The sequence below is a fragment of the Spinacia oleracea genome, chromosome 4, assembly GCF_020520425.1.
Source record: "Spinacia oleracea cultivar Varoflay chromosome 4, BTI_SOV_V1, whole genome shotgun sequence".
In the NCBI taxonomy this organism is placed as follows: Eukaryota; Viridiplantae; Streptophyta; class Magnoliopsida; order Caryophyllales; family Amaranthaceae; genus Spinacia; species Spinacia oleracea.
Genome location: NC_079490.1, coordinates 184,685,631 through 184,707,481, shown reverse-complemented (window position 1 = coordinate 184,707,481; position 21,851 = coordinate 184,685,631). Strand labels below are relative to the sequence as shown.

General features: G+C 36.4%; 1 protein-coding gene across 2 annotated transcripts in view; it reads right to left on the bottom strand.

The window, feature by feature from the left end:
* LOC110805255 (V-type proton ATPase subunit a1) overlaps positions 1-19,500 on the bottom strand; it is a 28,699-nt gene extending 9,199 nt beyond the window's left edge. Inside the window, exons 1-10 of one of the 2 annotated variants that reach the window (XM_022010861.2) lie at positions 19,111-19,500; positions 18,081-18,125; positions 14,811-14,933; positions 13,591-13,698; positions 7,676-7,789; positions 7,422-7,592; positions 6,862-6,999; positions 4,767-4,874; positions 1,788-1,895; positions 1,544-1,692 (exon numbers count right to left, since the gene is read on the bottom strand). In XM_022010861.2, the coding sequence (XP_021866553.1) occupies positions 1,544-1,692; positions 1,788-1,895; positions 4,767-4,874; positions 6,862-6,999; positions 7,422-7,592; positions 7,676-7,789; positions 13,591-13,698; positions 14,811-14,933; positions 18,081-18,125; positions 19,111-19,251 (1,205 nt within the window). In that variant the 5' untranslated portion in view covers positions 19,252-19,500. The other variant, XM_056843229.1, reaches the window with a different exon arrangement.
* Positions 19,501-21,851: the final 2,351 nt, after the last annotated feature.

Sequence of the window (21,851 nt, the reverse complement as noted above, 5' to 3'; positions counted from 1 at the left end):
AAATGTTTTATTAGAACATTTTAGATAATAAAAAACAAATAAAGGTGGTTGTAGGCAATATTTCCAGAAATATACTACAGTACAAAATATTTTCTTGCTTTATTCCGGTTCTAGTTATTAACAATTATAAATTAAAGGTCCTCGCACTTATACTCGTTAAAGCTCCAAATTTAAAAGTTACTCTCTCCGTTCCACAAAGTTCTTCCCATTTGGAATCTTGAACTATTCACAATGGAAGAGAATCTTCTTAATTCTTCCAAATTTCCAATACATAAGAAAAAACAAAGTCATGTAGGTCTTATTTGATTCGTCTAAATGAGTATTTTAAGAATATCAAAATTCATATTTTTTTCTAACATGTAATAGAGGTATTAACAATACAAAATGTTCATCGACATATGTGCCCAAGGGAAATGAGAAGAATTTCCAGGAACAGAGGGACTAATTAGAAGAGAACAAAGGAGAATCTGAAGGAACAAGAACATTGTGAAAGATAGTTCACACTTCACACTTAGATCCAAAAAAAAAAAATCCACTGTAGGCTGATTACACATATACGAAGTACTATTTTAATAATGTAATTTACATAAGGGGTAACACATCCTCAACCTGCTTCAGGGTTGGTAAAAATCTTGAACTGCGAGGACTATGTGAATACAGCTGGTGGTTTGGACTCCTTGATATATAATGAATGCTTTTAGAGGTGATTTTGAGAAAGTGGCTTGGAGAAGAGTGGTGTGCAGCAATAAAGCTAGTCGTAGAGTTTATTTATTCTATGGCTGGCTAAACAGAACAGACTAAGCACTATGGAGAATAGCATTCTGGGGAATTCAGGTGGATCAGTGCTGTGTTTTGTGTCAGCAGACTGATGAGTCAGTGCATCGTCTATTCTTCATATGCAGTTACTCTGCTGATATATGGAGAAGAGTGCTCGATTTGATGAAGTATAATAGGGCTCTCAGTGATATGACTGAAGAATTAGCTAATGCAATCAAAATGGCTAAGAAGAAATCTGCTGCTAGCAGGTTGCTCTAAATGGCATATGCAGAGACTGATTATTGCATTTCAAGGCGAAGAAACAACAAGGTGTTTGGTAAAGCTCAGTTCACAGTTGATCAAGCCGTTAAGGAAAGTCTTTAAAATTTTGTGTAGAACTACTGATTGTGATAAGCAGTTGCTCATTTTGTAAGTTACAAATGATGGTTTTGCTTTCATCCTTCCTATAAGATTGGAAGTATATCCTTAATATAACACAGGAAAGCTTCTTTTGTTAGTTTGGTTTGTAGCAAACTTTATGTTTCATATTCTTTTGGGAATGAAATTCTGGACACCCACTAAACCCAACAATGTCAGATTTTGTTATTCGATAAGTTACTGTTATGAATAACATTACATACTTTATCCCTTTTTCGCTTTCCTCCATGATAGGCAGAATGACAATAGGAGGTCTAGGACCTCTGATACCCAGGACAACAAAGTCTTACTTCTATTCTAACAGTTGATAACAAGAAGACACAGGTCACACAGCTAATAATGAACTCACCCATATGCGTCAACAATTTCTTGAAATGCATTTGTGAAACGATTGGTTTTGAAGTACGTTGGAGGTGATTCAACTGTATCCATCGCATGAAATATTATGCCCACTTGTGAATTACTGTGAAATGTTGCACGCTGTAGAGCCTCCTGAATCTGTTAAATATACATTCTGAATATTTACGAGAACATATAATTTTACTTCAAAGAATTTCAATACTACATCGTACATTAGAAAAAGAGAGTATTACCTGACTTCTTGCAGATATTGGGCACCAACCTTCTCCAACAAGGCATTTTTTTGTCACATCAAAGTTCAGCATGTTCAGGGTATCATATACAGCTTTTTCTCTTCTTACCTATGAATGTTTTCTCTGATATTAGAACTTAAATAACAACACAAATGAGAGGAATCCAAACACCAGATATGATGAAGGTCTTTCTCTTTGATACTCAGGCTTGTTTCGGGTAAGTTGGATTCAGCCAACCATGTTCATCTGGCTTGAAATCCAAGGATGACAAAAGGCTGAAATGCTGGATTGTTGAAATGTGAAAGAAGGTTCTGTTGGCAGTATAGGGTCTATGAAAAACAACTTTTCTTTGCTAGAGATAGTTCTACGGAAACAATTCTAGAGAAACACTTTAGAAAAACAGAATTGTTTGGCCACAAAATTTAAGTATTTCTAAGAAACAAAGACACGTTTACATTTTTTTTTTTGCGCTATTTCACATTTTTGGGTTTTTGACCTGTGATTTATTCTTTTAAAAAAAAAACATATAGTAATTTGTTGAATATTTATATATGAACATAACTAGTACGGGATAACAGTGTAATATTATAGTGATTACTGATTAAAAAAAATATTAGTAATTTAGTAGTTAATAAAAAAAATATAGAAAAAAAAGCTTTTACACAAAACTTTAACAATGTTATGGCAATTACGCCATCACTAATAACCAGGAAACCATCAGATGCTAGATTTTTCTAAATTTAGGCCTCAACTATTAAAAACAAAAAACCCCATAACATGTTTAGCAACTAAATTAACAAATCTAAAACCGATCTAGAAATCAAAGTTCTTCCATGGTATAACAAGACAGAGGGGAGAAGAAAGGAGGAAGAGGACAAAGGCACCAAGCAGTGGTGGTCGAGGTCAACCAGAAATCATTTACGGGGACAGAGGGTCATTACAATATACCTTGAGGGAATTAGACTGATTAGAGTCCATCAAAAGTTTCATTGAAGGGGATAAAATGGCTCTACAGGAAACACTTTCAAGAAGCTACAATTTAGAGCTTCTGTTTCTGGACTCCCTAGAAACAATTTTGGGCTCTTGAAGAATCTGAAACGACTTCTAATTATCATCTGCTTTGTTTCTAAAGTGGAGAAACACTTCCAAAAGCTAGGTCAAACACTACCTTAGTGGTGTGCACTTGGATTGGTCCACTTGGATACATTGAAACCAGCTGCCTTTGAGGCTGCTTTCGAGGTCACAGTTTGCTCACAATTATTTAAGTTCCTTTATTTGAAGTAGCTGGAGTCAAGCACAAGGTTTTGACCAGCACTTGAATTTTCATGTTTTTATAAATAAGAAACTAGCAGCATTTGAGGGTACAGTTTGTTCATGTCAAGAGTTTAAGTTCCTTTTTTGAGGTATATCTGGAATCAAGCACAAGGTGTTGACCAGAACTTGACTTTTCTTGTTTTGTAAATAAATTGTAACATGATAGCTTGAGGGAATGAGTAGGTTTGTCTTTAGCCCTCCTGTACTACAAGGGTGACACCCCCTCGGGTCTTTTTACTAGATCTATATACAACAACCATTTTAAAAGAGTACATAAAAGTAAGGTTTTTTTTATATAATTTGGTGGACACAATTGCTTATTATTAATAAAAGAAAAAATATCAAATATGCATACAAAACACAACAACAATCTCAAAGCATCAATCCAATAATCTCAATAGGATGGTATTGACTGCATAAACCAAAGATTCATCTCCTCCTCCATTCAGTTCTATCAAGTGCCATATGTATGTTCCCTCAACTTCTTCTAGAATCCCTAGAATCCCAACTCTCCATTTTCCTCACCATTGCATCTTCTGCTCAGTCTCACCCCAAAAACAACATAATAAGTTCTCCTAATCTCATCCTTCATATCCGCACCTCCAATCGTCCTCCTAATATCCAAAAATCTGGGGGGGGGGGGGGGGGAGAACTGTCAAAAACTCAAAACCAAAGTTCTTATAACATTAATAAACAATTTTACAAATAAACAAAGACTAAATATGATACTTTTCAAAATTTTCGTGTTAATAACATGGTTTTCTGTTGAACAACACCAAGAAAATGAGTTTGAAAGAATATCGGAGGGGAAAAAATAGCCAAACGGCACAGCCATTAGGATTCGAACCTATAATTTAGGAGATCATCGGTACCTATGAGGCAAGCGCTTAACCACTTGAGAAGGGAATATTTGTTGTAATCTTAGTTTCCTTAATACTATAACCGTTTCATTAGTCTTGCAGGGGTGGCTTGCCCCAACCCACCCCTTCCTAGCTCGGCCAGTGCCTAAATGCCTATAACAACCCTGATCTAACCGCCATCCTATAGAAATTTCCCTTTAACCTTACAGTAGGTATGGTCGTACAATATCCAAGTTAGGTACATATCCAAGTTAGGTACACTATGGTCGCACAATATCCAGGTTAGGTATTCTATGGTCACACAATATCCAAGTTGTTGTTCTCCAGGTTGTGCCACCAAACTTCCATGAGTCACATCTTGGTTAATATATCCAATCCATTGTACAACCGACCCAAAATACAGAAACATTCCCTAAAGATTTTCTTTCGAAGATGTGAGAACTTATTATAGTCAATTATGGGAAACTCCTTGCCATCTGATGGTACGATATCCTTTTTGACTCCTCACAATATCAAATTGGCACTCTATGTAATCGGTTTTTCTCCAAATTAATCTAAACCCTAAAGATTCTAAAGTTTTGCCTCCATTACATGAGCATGAGCATATGCAATTCAAATCTTCATAATTAACAATGTCCATTGTCACGTAATATGTAAACATGGCTAGTAATAGCATCATCCAAACAGATTTTAAACTTTTCATGCCACCGTGAAGGAGGTTCTGATTACCGTTAGACAATGAACAAAGAGCTTCCAGTTTAAAAGCAGTAATTTATGCGGACCTAGAAATATCAACATATATTACCAAATTCATCCATCTTGTTAGATGGAAGCCAACATCAGCCAGGGCTTTGTTGCGGTGACGAATACCAGCATCAAGTGTGGCTTCCAATTCACCCAACCGCGAGGAAACCTGCAAAGACACAAACAGAGGTCCATCATTTCTTGTGAGTTGGGATCTCTTTTCACTATTGGATGATTCATGGTAGAAAAGATGATAACCATATTCAGCTAGCATGTTCAGTAACAGCATGGTTCATCATACTCCCTCCGTTTCAAAATGAGTGCAACACTTGTCTTTTTGGGCCATTTCGGAATAAGTGCATCACTTCCATTTTTTGGCAACTTTAACTAATATTTTGTACTTTCTCTCTCCTTCCACCTACCCGTTTCCTATTCTTTTATTATTTCTCTCTCCTCTAACTTACTCCACTACCTTTTGCTTTAATTTATCTGCTCTCTATGTGTGAATAAAATATTACTCCACTCATCTTCGTTTATTATATCAAGTACCCACTTGTATTTAAATAATGAGAACAAATAAGTTTCTTAAAATCCGTGCATTATCAACTGTTACACTTATTGTGATAGAGGGAGTATTAGAAAATTATTTTCATAATCAGAAAACAACCAAGCATATGACTACAGAGTACAGCTGCAGGGAACATCTGGTAATATCCAGTCTCCATAACATAGGATCACATAAACCAAGGAATTCACCAATTTAAACTACTACACTATACCATTCCGTCAATAACTGCAATGAGGCTCTTTGATTTGAACTTAAGGAAAATTATTAATATATTGTATATTCAAGAAGTAGTAGAGAGCTAATTGGGGGATTCAAGTCCATAGGACAAATGAAGAGAGGTGGTTACCACTTCATAACTTCATCCAACAAAAGAACATTCCATTTAAGAAATATTGATCAAATGATCCCTTTCATATCTTAAAAGCTTCTCAGACCATTTTTAACTTAGAAAACAATACTAACAATTGGACCAGATTTGAAAACTAAACTAACTGCCTGTGTAATACATTTTGGCGAGAGGGGAAAAGCAGACGCATCCATCTTTGTAGTTTTTTTCTATAGAGAACTTGCTTCATATTTGTGTAATACATCTCAGTGAAAGGGGAAAAGAAGACCCATGTCATCCATCCTCTTTAACTAAGAGCTTTTCCATGTGAAGTACATTGGAAAAGAAAGCTAAGGAGCACAGCATTCAGAAGATTTTTATCTTTTTACAGGGAGGAGGGGGGTGTTGTTCTTTGGTGTTGTCAAGAAATAACTTAGAGCGATTTTGGGGATCGAACAACTAATAGGCACTAGCAGAACAATAGTCATAATTACAAATAGAGAATGAAAAATGAAATTCTACCCAAGAAACTGAGCTGAACTATGGATCATTTAACATGGATATATGGCCCACGAGCCAAAATGAACTGCACCAGAATGACCTGAACAAGTTAGACTGGATGACGTCATGAGTTGATAGGTCAAGATACTTTCATTGTTTTGTACGTTAAATATTGGTAGAAGCAAATATTTTGATTAAATTGACTGAAAATAATTACAGTAAGTGTCAGAATTCGTAGAAATAGGAAAACCATAATAAACGCCAAGTAATACCATAACTCAAGAGTAAGAACTCGCTTTCTTAATATAGAAGTATATATATGTGTGTGTGTGTGTGTGTGTGTATGTAGAAAATAGTCATATTAATGTCACTTGTACCACTAAAATGGAAAACAGCGCCTTAACCCCCTAAAACTGAAAATTTTGAATGACAATTTTACAATCAAGCATTAATACAGTCCAAAAACATAACTCCTGTCCTGCAAGTCATCCAAATACATAAATACCCAACCTAAAATTCAACTTTACCAACCTAGTCGACAGGTCTAGTCGTAATTATGGTCTTACACTATGGCTAGTTGTCAATTTTTTAAGCCCCTAGTCTATTGATCTACTCATTTATTTTTTAGATTAGTAAATAAATTATGTATTTTGCAAAAAAAAATGAGTAAGGTCTCAAGCAAAAGAAAGCAGAAGCTGTCTACCAGAACAAACATTAAAAAAATGGAAGCAAAAAACAGGAAGTGTCCAGCATCAGACTCACTTCCTTGTAAATTTGCCTTTGTTTGTTTATCTCTTCAGGAACAGGATAGCAATTAGCACCAAAAGCTTCACAGATTTTCAAAATTTTCATTCTTGCTTGCTCTCCAGAGAAGAATACAACAAATACTGTCTTCTCAACCTGCAAGAGATATTCAAGAAATCATGCAGCATAAATCAGAAATAACCTGTGACAAACCCTTCAACAAAAGGAAGCACAACAATGAGAAATGTATTCTCCCCATAGAGAAGGTTATATTCAGATAGCTTGCATTCTAATCGATAATAAGATTAATAACCATTATAGCAGCAACAACGATAAACCAAAATGCAACTCCCTACTAAATTACTAATAGAGCCGGAAAATGAGTAGAGATGACTTTAACAGTTTCACCTGTAACAAGACTTGTAGACAGACTATTTCCAAAAACAGAAAAGACGTAGAAAAGTATTTAACGAGAAATAGTAGAAGTTATTTTCAAATGATGTGGGTTTTAAAAGAAGTGGGCAAATTGAAGTAGGGAACAAGAAAATATAGCTACTGGAATTTTCTAAGATACTGACTGTTTCGGATGTAGTAGGATCTGTAATATAAACATCAGCTGGAGCCTGATTGAAAAGCAAGTTGCCTCTTGTGGCACGAAACAACATCCGCTCAAATTTAAGAGCCTTGGATTTACATATGATTCCACACATACACCGGACACCGGATTGTACTGGTGTTCCACGCATCTCCTGACAATTGATCTTCTTTCATCAGAAACTATAACTACAAGCTAAATTGAGAGAAAATAAAAGATGGCCAGACATGTAGTTACCTGTTCTAGTAAAGATGCTGTATCAACATAATCATCACTTGAATGAATATTCTCGTCTAATTCCGTTTCTTCTGCAACTGCAGAACTCTTTTCTGGTACAAGGAAGGCTCCGGCCTGGTTGATCAATGAAGAAAAAAGGTCAAGAGACGAGTATTTAACTCATCAATTCAAATTTTACAATGTACATGTCTTGACAGGTAATGTATAATTGTTCGACCAAGTTGAAAAGACATTGACCAATGTGGAAAAATCAAACCACCAGCACACAACTACTTGTGTACATAACAAGTTGAGCACTATAGGTTGACCAAATAGAACAACTCGTTGTAGAAAGAAATGAGAATGAGCATCATTCAAATGATCGAGACCATATTTCAACAGAGAGACAAATGGTTGGGTTAGGAAGCAAACAACTTGGAGGGCAATATTTTACTTTTTTCCTTCCATTGGTAACCCTTGTCCCTGACCAAAATAAGATACTGTCATAGTTGCATTGGACTGGATTCTACCACATTAAATGCACCAACTCCATCCTGAATCTGCATAAAAATTCATTCTTCCGATTGTTGAATGTCAAAAGAAGGCTTTATAATGGATTCAACAGCATGCTGTCCAACCATGGACTTACAACTTGGCAGTTCCATTGCAGAACATATTGGAGGTTCCGCTCTATGAAACCCCGTTACAGAATGCCACAAAAAGCATGCCCTCGCCGCATCAAAACGTTTCTCCCCGTTCAGTCTAGAACTGCCCAAATTATGTTACTAATTAATTATGTACCTAATGAAACATATTATTTTATTTATCACATATATAACCACTTATTTTATGATATATTTGGTCAATTATGTTGAATGGATACTTAAACTAAAATATGTTAAAAAAACCTTTATAGAACCATTATGCCTGACGCGTTTGGTCCATTCCAGCGAGGAGTAAATCCTTTTGGCCTTACTCTAATGATTTTATTTTTAAATCACGCATATCGGCATATCCACTCCATTCATCCATTAAACACCGCTTCTGCAACAATGTGACGACAACTGTTTCCTGTATCTAACATCAGTTTGAAGTTGCATGCTCAACCGTCAATAACTTCAACTGTTGAAGCTATTAAAAAAGTCCATGATCCCATTATTCAAAGCAAGAGAACGTCTCCATTTTTCTCGTAGCAATTTAGAACATACTCTGAAGAGTGTAGACCCGTCAAAAACTGACCCAACCCGAAACCGACCCTAAAAAGCGGGTCTTGAACAAGATTTTATGACCTGAAACCCGTTTTTATCCGAACACGTAAAACCTGAAATTTTTGGGTCAAGACCGGGTTGGTCGGGTTGAGAGGTTAAATCATGAGCCTTTTATTTTGCACAAAAGAACATAAATTAACCTAAATACCCAACTGTGTATAGTAGCCGCCTACTTCCTCTCTGCTCCTTCCTCTCAAACATTGTGCTTCTTCCTCTCAAACACCCACTTCTTCCTCTCAAACACTGTCTATGTTACGAAGTCTCTCCAGACCACAATAATTGGTTGCGAGGTCGTTATTGGAATATTTGTTATGGATGTTGCAGAATATTGAGTTATTGACTCGCAATCTGAGTGTTTAGAAGAATTGGTTGTCTTGTATGCCTATTGATTAAATTATTCTCTTTTATAAAAAATAATCCCATTGAATTAAAAAAATGGGATTTTATTTAGTAGAATGTAAAAACTTCACGTTCAGTTTATAAAGGGACTCAGATCTTCCATCTATGATTAAGCGTAATTCAAGTTACAACGTGATTGCCTCTTGATTGCTAACATTGTTTGACTATGGTTTGGCAATTTGGAGAACTTTTTTGTATTAAGCTTCATCGGACACTACTAGTACTTCCTCTGTCCCTTAATACTAGCCCCAGATTGACCGGCACATAGTTTTAGGCATTTTAATTGACTTATTAATTTATTAGGTTGTAGTTGATAGTGGGGTATTTTTTTAATATAGTTAGTGGGAAAAGTGTCAAATAAAGGGGTTGGAATGGGGTAGGGTGGGTGAGGATTGAATTTTTTTTAAGAAGTAAGGAATATATGTGGGTCCATGGTTAAGTAAGAAATGATATAATATTAGCTATGCTACTCAGACATGGGTGTCGGTGTCGTGTCCGACAAGGTGTCGTAGTATCTAACACTCCGATCCAAATATTTGCAGACACTCTGACACGGTCAAAGGAGTGTCTTGACTTGTATTTTAGACACGCCTCCTCTACAAAGTGTCGCTTTTTTTTACCCGACACTTTAAAAATAGTTGTTAAATTAAAAAGATAAAGATTAAAATATTAATAAATAGTAAAATTAAAATTACAAAACAAGATAAAAAGTCTTTGAAAGGGTTTAAAAATATAAAGAGTTGAAAAGTAAACGTATAATATCCCCTAAAAAGTAAACATATACGGAGTAATAAATAAAAAAAATAGAAAAAGCTGTCAAAAGTAACTTTTGGGTAATGATTTCCCACAGATGACAGCTAGGATGCTCGGACTCGGGTACGGGTGTCGGACCCGGGTAAGGGATCCGAGTGTCGGACATGAGAAACTCAAAAATCAAGGACTCGGGGACACGTTTTGAAAGGGTCCGAAACTTATATTTGGACTCGGGGACACGGCAATGCAAAAACAAAATAAAGATTTTTTATTTTTTATTTGCAGATTTTTTTTAAAAAAAGTACTGATTATAGTAGTTTTCTCAATATATATAATTAAGTATTAAGTGAGAAGTCAAACTCCTTAAATAAAAATACCATACTTTATTGCTCATATTATCAAATAAAGTAAAAACAGAAAAAGAGGCAAAGGACTCAAGACTCAAGAATACCCACTAATAAAGTTAAAAAGCAGAAAAAGAGGTAGATGGGAATAAGTCACTTTCTTCCACCTACCCAACCCCACATTAAAAAGTAAAAAAAAATTAAAACCGAAAATCAGAACCTGCTATTCTGCTAATGTCGAAGATATTTTTTTTCAAAAAAGTCGAACCTGCTATTCTGCTAATGTCGACAACCACCCTTCGCCGGAGAAGAAAACCAACAACTCGGTGGTCCGATCAACTCGGAATTTCTGGCCGAACAAAAGCCCTAAGGTTTCGGCTCTTGATTTGTTGTTTTCTCTTCTCAATTTTTAGATCTAGGGTTAAAGAGTGCCGAGTCCACTTTCTCTCCGGCGGGTCCGATCCGGATTCCGTGTCCGCACCCGGGTCGCGTCGTGTCGACACCGGTACGGAGGGGTGGTGAGCCGAGTCCGAGCATCATAGGATGACAGGCCCACTTCCCAGTTCCCACAGTAAACATATACGAAGTAATATCCCCTCCCTAGTTACCACCTGTTTTTATTTATATTAAAAGGAAAAGGTTGCCCACCTACCCTCCAAGAATCACAAACTCTCTCTCTTCTGGCGCTCAAACATCCATGGCGGTCCGGCGCTCAAACATCCATGGCGGACCGGCGTTAAGCTTCACTCTTCTTCTACTTTTCTCCACTACGAATTTTTTATTCTTTCTTTTCTTCTCCCGATTTCGACACGGCCTTTCGGACCCTTTTCCGACACCGGAGTCGACACCTTCCCGGACACGTGTCGAGCGTCGTGTCGCAGGTCGGGTCGTGTCGACACCGATACCCACCGTACGGAGAAGTGTCGGAGCAACATAGAATATTAGTAAAGGTATGCCATTTATAGAAACGGGGCGTGTATTAAGGGACGACTTTATAAGGAAAGCGGGGCGAGTATTAAGGGACGGATGGAGTAATTACTACTCCCTCCGTCCCAGATTAGTTGTTACACTTACCTTTTCACAAAGTTTTAGGTGATAAGTGGTTGTTTGGTTATCAATTGTTATTTTATTGAAAAAGTAGATGTGATAGGAGTTAGTGGGGTATTTTTTTAATTGAATGAGAGAGGGTGTGGGGACAAAAAAAAAGTTAGTGGGAAGAGAGAGAGACAATATAATAATTGTGGGGTCATTCCTAATTTAGAAGTGTAACAACTAATCTGGGACGGACGAAAAAGAAAAGTGTAACAACTAATCTGGGACGGAGGGAGTAGTTAGTATGTTCAAATTAGCTTGTGCTTTAAAATCAGCATGGTTTTTTTGGAAGGTTTGGAATTAAATCGTTTACGTTGGAATTTGGCCATGAGTGAATACATCAATCATGTCGTTTATTTTGTACTCCGTATGTTTTATTGCAACATGAGTTTATGATTTTTATCATCTAAATTGATAGTAGGAAAAAGGTATTCGTTGGCTCAACCTGAACCCGAAAACTCTGCACCCGAAAGTGACTGACCCGAATGAACCCGAACCCAAAAGAAATTTATCACGACCCGACCCGACCCGTTTGACAAGTGTAGAAGAGTGTTAACTCCGTCTCCAACCAACTTTGTCGTCGCCAAACTACTTTCTCATCCATATAATTAGTACTCCGACAAAAGAAAAGACAAAACAACAACAACAACAACAACAACAACAAAGCCTTAGTCCCAAAATGATTTATGGTCGACTAACATGAATCGTCGTAGGAAATCGTCATTGTCACCAATCAAACCAGAAAGGAGCAGGAAGTAAAAAAGAAAAAACAAGGAAGAGAAAGTGGAATTAATGAAAGTATGATAAGAGAAAAATGTATATATATATAATAGAACAAATATTGTAAGAGATAATAAAAAAATAAGTAAAGTTTAAAATAAATGAATAAGTAAAATAAGTACATTTCAAAATAGCATGTAAAATTAAAAAAAAATTAAAAGAATTTTAAAAATAAAATAAAAAATAAAAATAAAAAATAGAAAGAAACAGAAACATAGAAGCTGTATAAGTCAAATGAAGTCATCAATGTATATTCTCTCCCTTCACTCTGTCCTATCCAACGCCATATTTTCCTCAATCCCAAAAAAGCTCATATCGTGCTCAATCACCTTCCTCCAAGTTTTCTTAGGTCTTCCCCTACCCCTTACAATTCTATCACTTTGTCACCCTTCTATTCTCCTAACCGGGGCATCACTTGATCTTCTGCTTACATGTCCAAACCATCTTAAACGATTTTCCATCATCTCAAACTCAATCGGTGCAACCCCTACTTTCTTCCTAATAATCTCATTCCTCAAACGATCCTTTCTTATATGCCCACACATCCAACGTAACATGTGCATCCCCTTGTGCACGTGACAAAAGTTTCGGGAAATTTTTTATCTAATATATCCAGCAAAATGTTTCCCTACAGTGATTTTTCTTGGTTGTAGACTTCATAGATCTGGAGTTTTGTTAATTTCTTATTTTTTTTGTTGTAATTTTAATGTTATAGATCTGGAGTTTTGTTAATTTCTTTTTTTTTTGTTGTAATTTTAATGTTGTAGATCTATTTACTTTACATTTTCGTTATTTCTCTCTCCCAAGATATTGTGCATGGCATTTGTTTTGCCTTCAAATATCTTAATAGTCATAATAGAGTTAACCAGTTGCTTGAGATATAATTGTTAATGTCAAGACTTACAACTTTCAAGTTTTCAAGTATTACCGCAACAAAATTGTTCGTTTGCAAAAAAGTATCAATTATATAACCTTTGAGCTCCAAATATCCGGAAATAACTGATCCGAAATTTTTTGGATAACGGACATCTGAACTTTTCCAAGGAAACATTCTAACAATATTAGAAATCAGTCACAATAACTGAAAATATCAAAATACACTATAGGACTGTAGATTGAAGGACAAAGAAAGCTATCATTAACACAATATGGAGAATCACTGCAGCAGTTCTTACAAAAAAAGCATGATGCATTTGTGGAAGCAGAAAATTGTTAAGGACACATAGTTAATACTTAATAGGGAGTAGATACAATGGCACAAAGGAAAGTAGAAGTTATTCGGAGAAACAAGCATGAATACCTTCTGCAAGACCATCTTAAATTCTAGAAGCTCATTATATGTCTGCTGCAACTTCTCACTGTTTGAATTTGTTTCAATTAGCTCATTTTCATGCTCAGCAAGTCGTATCTACACACACAAAAAAGGCTAAATCATTCTGAAACCGAGATGAAGCTATGTGAAAGACTGAGAAGAGAAAATTTAGCCTATGTCCCTCAAGAAGTCAAGGTACAGCATAATATTATCTTAGTAACTTCAAATTTACAATTTTATTTAGACCTTTATTATCTATATGGTCTGGTGGATTTGTAATTCAGAAATTAGGACATGGCATGTTCCATCACTAGACACAATGTTCAAACAGGTATGATAACAAAGGTACTTGCAAAGAGGAAATGTCAAACATGTATCAATTAATAGGGCAACGAACATCAGCATAATTGAATTTACAACACCTTTTTGGAATTATTTGCCATTTTGGCTTTGGGAGAATACCAATAAAATGTATACATATGATATGTTGCTGGATAGAAGTCTTGCTAATATAAGGAACACTTCTTTTATTTTAAAAAGGGATTATACTGACAGCTGATAAAGGAGTACAAAGAAAGAGGACAAGCTGTGCACCCAAAAACCAAAGTCACATTAACCCAATTTCTTCGCATCTTCCAAATCAAGTAAGTCTTGAAAACCCCAGCCGCCTTAGCCCATAATGACGCTGGATAAGAGACTTAGTCCCACAAACATGGGAGTTCCACTCCAACCACACACCACATAATTGACATAAAAGCATTGCACCACAGCAACTTCTTATTTTCCGGTTTTCCTTGCCAAATCCCACAAAAAATAAAAATAAAATTTGCAGCTAGTCTAAACTGTAAAAGGGAAAAAATCCTAGATTCCTCATGCAAAGCAAACAAGCTTCTCCAAATTTAACTAACCACTATACTATGAAGAAACATGTGGACAAGACACACTATTAACTCAACAAAGCATACAGATATCATTACCCACCCACCTTTTTTACTGAAACATGCCAAATAGTTCTAGCAATACTACCCAACCCCGACATCCAAACAAAATCCCTCACCTTTGAATAATTCAAATAAAGCCAAATAACAAAACAAAAAAACTATCAAGTACTACAGTAAAATATTGCCGAAAACAAAGCACCACTAAACAGCTTCTAACACCACTGATATTTGTGAACCTTCATTTTATTTTAAAGATACATTGATAACCTCTAACTCCTCTAACTCAAGATCAGGCTGCGTCCCAGGATGACCAGAAATTGACAGGCCAGCTTTGCTGATTTGATCTTTGAAAAACCTCAGTTTTCTAGACATCTCTGCACATCGTTTCACCTGCAATCATAACCCGTAATATGAAAAATACATTCATTTAGAATGTTGATAGAACGAAAGCTAATAAGCTAGTCAACCATGGATATGAGTTTCATGGAACGCATAAATATGTCAGACAGATTCGGAAAATTTGGGAAACAGACAATGGTGCAAGGAAACAGTATTTATGAATTATGGTTCATGTTCCTTATTCCATAAGAATTTTACGCAAGGTTTATCATGTTACATATACATATAAACACACTAAAGACTTGTTTGCAAGATCTTGTTAAAGCTCTGATCTCAAACCAATTTTTGAGCATATATCACATAAGATTTTTGATAAGAATAACTTTTTTATAAACTTCATTTACAACAAATTAACCCAATTCCTCCGTATCTCCCCAATTTTAGAAAACTAAAAGCCCCAGCTATCTTTGTCCATAACGACACTAAATAAGTTATGTTATCCAATAAACTATCTCGGGAAGATGCAACTCCATTACAGATTCTACCATTCAGTTCCAGCCAAATGGTCCACAAGATAGCCATCCAAGCATTTTTTCACAACAAACTTTCTCCTTCACCCTTCCAATACCCGTAAAACGAATTTGTAACCAATCTCTAATATTCAAAGGACTGGCCCAATCACCCAATCCTCTTCATGCACCACAAAGAGTTTCCTCCATAAATGACATGCCAACTATCGGTGAAGAAAAACATGTGAGCATGATTCACTATTAGCTCAGAAAAGCAAGAAAATTTCACCGGGCTTCGATTTTGGAGCATATCATTTGTATTAATTCATCCCAAAACTAGTTTCCCAACTAAAGCTTTAGAGCAATCTTGGCTTTCCCAATTAAATTCGCTAATGGAAAAGTTGTGTATTAGAGGGTTCTATTCAAACAGAACATCAAAGATCTGCCACATCCTTTTAATTAAAAAATTAAGGGTGCCTTCTTTTTTTTACAGTATCCCTCTTAATTCAAGATATTGAGGTATCAACTCTCTAACACAAATATGTAAGACCAATGAAGTGTTGAAGAGCGGAGATAATATCAACGAGCTTCATATGTATGCGGTGCCATATAACAATTACCAAGTCTACCAAGCTCAAACTCATGTCCCACTTGTCTCTCCTTTCTCTCCCTACTCCCTCATCTAGACTCTAGTTTTCTTGACCATTTAGGCCATAAATACTCTCGTCTGTAAATAAATTAGTTATTTCTGACCCTCTTTCTTGTTTTCTTTTCAGCTTTTGTTTTCTTTTCGTTTCTTTGTCATTGTTTTGCTCCCAACTTTCAGGGTTGTTCCCATTTTCTGGGTTTTTCCTAGATTTTTCTTAGGTTCTATATTGTCATCCATTAATGAGAATTTATTTTAAGGGTTTCAATAATTCAGAAGGCGATCTCGATTCTTATGTGTTTAGAGTTTATCATCAACTCGTCGGTTGGAACAATTTGTGCTTAGATTGCGAAGGGTTCTACTTGGAAGGATGAGAATACATCGAAAATCTTCGCAACTCGCGTCAAGGTAGAAGACATGGAGTACGAGTTGTGCTTTAGGAGGCAGAATAGTAATTGTTTTAATTGTAAATGTTATGTATTTTCTCTAAATTTGTGGTTTACAAATCTATCTCATCACTGTAGATGTTGTAGATGTTGTATGGTTGATTATTAATGATGTAGTTCTTCTCCATAAAAATAAAAATAAAAAACAAAAATTCATGTCCCACCTAAGGACTAAGTAAACTCATTTCAAAAATCTTTTTTACGAGAACACACTTTTTAAAGTTCTGAAAGGGAAGTAAACAAATAGCACTTACTTCCAGAGACCAACTTGCCAAGAAAAAATAGCAGCCCCTTCCAAGCTGTGTCAAACATCATCTTCTTCACCTACAAGTGCTACAACTTTCTTACTATTCTCATAAAAACACAGGGTTTGGACAGCTCTTGTATTTTAGTCGTGGTATTTGTACACTTTCATCATCAAGAAAGATCCAAGGATGGGGCTGAAGAGAATGTTTTGCTTAATACTCCAAGTCCCCAATTACTAGGACCGGTGATTACTTGTCGACTTACTTTCATACAGAGGCCAATGAACAGATCTTCCGAGTAACAGGGGAAGGATGAAGATATACCAATGGAAAAGAACTAAGAACTGTCACCAAAAACCTTTTTTTTGGAAGAAAGGAAGTAGAAGGCGCTAAAGCAAGTACTAAAGGAAGCAGCATAATATAGAATAACTCGCAGGAATATGTCTAGTTAGTTATAGCTCTTTCGGACTGTGAGAGGCAACACATCCTGAAACGAAATCTCAATAGGTAGCGACGTCGCGTCCATCTGCAGTCCTATCTATAAACGAACTGAAAATTCCGTCTAATGATTTTTATAATTTATAACTATTATCACATCCGCCCACCACTTTGCTGAACAGAATTTCTAGCACATATAAGTCATCAGCCCACCACTTTGCAGTAGAAGTCAAAAGATGTTGCAAACCTAAATGGGCCTTATCCTTCAACATCCCCAAAATTCTCTTTATGAAGACTAGAAACCGAATCTAAAAGTTGCTGCTATAAAGTTCACCAGCCTTGGTCTTTGGATATAAATTATAATAACTGAAACTTTCACTAAATGATGAGCACCTAATTTTGCTGCAAATAGCATCAACTTTCAGTGTCTTGATCAAGAATCTAATAAAATGAATTCTCTAAAATCACAAGATCAGGTAGTACACATTTGAGCAATTGGGCCACATACCTCACAGTCTTTACCTGCTTTTTCTCCAAAAGCATAATTCAAGATTCGCATTCGTAATCTAACTATCAAAGAACCAATTGATGATTGATTTATTATAATCTTCCTTTTGTGAATGGGAAACACCCCTTACGTCCTTCCAGCAGATTTAAGATTTAATGGACTAACCAGGGAAAGGACGGGGAAGGGGGGGGGGGGGAGGAAGGGATCTCATCTAGTTCATATTTATAGTATGTCTAAGAGCATTACTCCTCGTCATCTTAATGTCTAAGAACATTACTCCCTTCATCGTCTTATTTTTCTTTTATAAGGATAAAGCCTTGAGCTTAGCATTACTTAAAGGAAGTCGTCTAAAGAACATAGGCAAAAACAGAAGTAGCTAGGTAGAAATTCATTGTGAAAAAGATACCTGATTCACAAATGTTCTCTGGAACGGGCTCTTATCAGCATTTAGCTGCACAGCAGAGAAGGATAACATTAATCCAACAATCAGCACATAATATCGAGAGTTATCAATGCATTGGATATAAAAACTACAAGGCAGAGAAGCAGGAATGGTATTAAATTAGAAAAACAGATGTAGCTAATCCAACTGCAGATATGAATTTCGTACTCATTTTGTGATGTATGTTATCACTTTCACATGTATCTTACTCTCAAAAGACATGTTCACTCTTTTTAATAACTTTGCAAGTTGAGGCAAAAGACAATGAGAAAACTGTTTTTGGCAATGATGCTCCGAAAGTGATTCCTCTAGGGCACGAAACAATGAGAAAACTGTTTTTTTAGAAATGGTGATCCATAAGTCATTCCTCTATGGCACGAGACAATGAGAAAACTGTTTTTAGCAATGGCGTTCCATAAATCATTACTCTATGACACAAGACAATGAGAAAATATCAATTGTCTGTTGGTTAAGTGGTAATTGGGGTTGAACTTGGTAGGGAGTACCTCGTGTTAGACCCCCGCAACAACAATTGGGTGGGGACCGGAACCTATCCACCTAGACCTCGCCCCGAATCCGGATTAGCCCTAAGTGTGAAATGGGGGCTAACACCAAAAAAAACAAGATAATGAGAAAACTGATTTTAGCAATGGTGCTCCATAAGTAATTCCTCTACGGCACGAGACAGTGAGAAAACTGCTTTAAGCAATGGTGTTCCATAAGCCATTCCTCTACAAGAGACAATGAGAAAACTGTTTTTACCAAAGCCATTCCTCAATCAAGATCTTCCTGAATTTCAGATTCCATAATGGTCTCAACCTAATCCCAACTATCTTCCCACTAGAATCCGTAATTCCTATTGGATTCAGTCAGTCAGATCCAAGCTTTTCAGTGCATATGAAGCATTCAATTACAAACATTACAAACAACTTCACAAACGTCGATCTGATTCGAACATACTTATTAAATTTAATATCAAAATTGCGGGGGATACCTCACGAAATTGGAGGAGGCCAAGTTCACCGAGGTATGAAATTGCGCGATGAGCTGATTCCACTGGAATAATTAACTGAACAAACGTCATCTTCTCTGACCTCATAAAATCCATCGCCGGCAGATGCTCTACGTACTCCATCCCCCATTCACCACTCTCCTATATTGAATTCGTCGGAAGTTATGAGGGATTACTGGATTTGGATTAGGGATTTAGGGGGGAGGAGATGTTATATTTGTCCGCTTGAATGCTTGATTTGCACCCGAAAAATAAATATAAATGTATCCGCTTGATGGACCAGGTGTCTAGGGGAGAAATTCCAAATCAATACAGTTATAAATTAGTTCACCTCACCTTGTTTATTTGGAATTTTTCATATCGGATTTTTCACGAAATACTTTCGAAGTATAAGTTTATTCAATAAATATCTAAGTAGTTTTAGGTATTTACCAAATATCCTTGAGGTTCCATTTTCTTGCGTGAAATATCCATAAGAGCATCTCCAATGGTTGTAGCTAAAGACTAGCTTGAAATTTATAAAAGTTTCAAGCTAATAGCTAGACCATTGGAGTGAAAATAACAAATTAGCTTGACAACTAGCTCTCAAAATTGCCAAATAATTAACTGACAAGTGGACAAGTGGAATAAATTTAAATAACAAGCTAGTTGCTAGCCATTGGGGCACAAATTAGCTAGACAATAAAATAGCTTGAAATCTTATGTGGCATAATAAGCTAATTGTCAAATTAGCTTACCATTGTGGATGCTCTAATGATCATTGGAGGCTAACGATATTAACTAGGCGTTAGTGTGCTTTTACTATTATATCCCTATTCTCCTTCCTTCTTCCTCAACCAAAACCACAACCTTTCTCCGTCCTTCTTCCTCTGTTCTTCCCTCGAAAAACCTCACAAACCCTAAAAAAAATTCCTCACCGTCCTTCTTCCTTTGTCGTCATTGTGTTGCTGCTCCAACCTCGACATGTCTATGGAAGAAGGGAGGTAAGAGGGAAGAGAAAAGGGAAACAAGCAGAACGAGGAGAAGAAAGAAGATAGACACAACACAAGGAGGACATGCACAACGCATGGCACAATCTAAGATGGAGGGGAAAAATGAAGTATATTGTTCTTAAGGAAATGACAAAAAACATGAAGAAAAATGGGGATGTTTCAGTAATTTTGCTATTATGTGAATAGTAAACTCAACTTCTTGCTTTTTAAAGGGGATTAGATACTATGCACCCATTATATCTTAAGTCGCCAATAATAACAAGTTCCGAGCGATATGTGATATGTTCATATTTTATAGTGTTTTTACCCCCGTCCCTTAGTACTTTTTGATCTCAAATGAGCTATTCGGAGCGATTTTTAGTACTAATGTGCTCCTTGTAGTGTGTTTGTAGTTTCAGGTTCATCATTGTAGGAATTAGCATGTTTTTGTGCACTTTCTACTCATTTTAATTAATACAAGAGATTATGTACTTTCGAGAGCACACACATTGAGTTGGAAGAGTTTTCGAGCAAAGCGGATAGTGAAAGAACTAGAAAACCGACACTCGTCTACTATTTTGATCATAACTTACGTTCTACAACTCCAAATGAAGTGATTTTAATTGGGTTAGATTTTATACTTCAATATCTTTCCAACGAGTGGTCACTCGCCTGATTCCGACAAATAACGAAGGAGATATGGTGTTTTAAAGATAGAGGATCGTGCAGTTTGTACGCGCGCCCGGCGGGCGAATGGCTGCGCGACGGGCGAACTTCTGCCCGACGGGCGGGAGCTGCCCGACCGGGCGCGTGCCGATGATTTCCAGAATTTCTCCCTCCGCCCGGCGGGCAGACCTTCGCCCGACGGGCGGGTTACGAGCTGGTCGCCCGACGGGCAGAAGGCTGCCCGACCGGGCGACGACAACCCAGGGCCCTTTTTCCGCGATTTTCTTCCGGTTTTTCCTTATGTTTATGGGCAAACTATAAATACCAGGCTTAGTTATTTTAGTTGGACATCTTATTTCCTAGTATTAGACCCTTAGTTTATTTCCTTAGTTTAAATTCTCTCTAGATTTATGCAAACACTTAGTTTTCAATTTCAATAAAATTCAAGCTTTCCATTCCTCTTGTTCTTCAATTAAGGTATTATACTTTATTTCAATTCTTTGTTTAAGCTTTAATTATGTTTTCAATCATGCTAATTGCTTTGTTTATTGTTAATATGCTTGAGTAGTCTATTTTCTAGGGTTTGGGGATCCATGAATAATATGAAGGGATATTGAATAATCATGATTGTTGGCATTGTAATTAATTCCTATTGATTGGTTTATTTCACTATACAATTAGATTTGCGCAGGTTTAATTGTGGTAGTTATGCAATATCAAATTAAGATTAGAGAGATGCAATTTGATGTTTAGGCTTGTGTCAATAGGTGGAATTAGAGTTAATACGTAGCGAGAGCCCGTTAATTCTAAGTCTATGATTAGTATCGATTTGAGAGAGCATGCTAATCTAATTAATTACTTTGTTGATTATCGTGATTGTTCATTGTTCTGGATTGTTATTTGTTGGTGAACCTATGCCCTAGATTCCTTAAGATATTGATTCATACTCGTTTAATTATCGTTCGTAGTCTTAGCATACAAATCACCAACCAACTCTTGTTCACAATAGTCTGGATTAATTAATTGATAGTAGAAAGAACGCATGTTTCCCTGTGGATTCGATCCTGACTTCCCTTGCTACCTAGC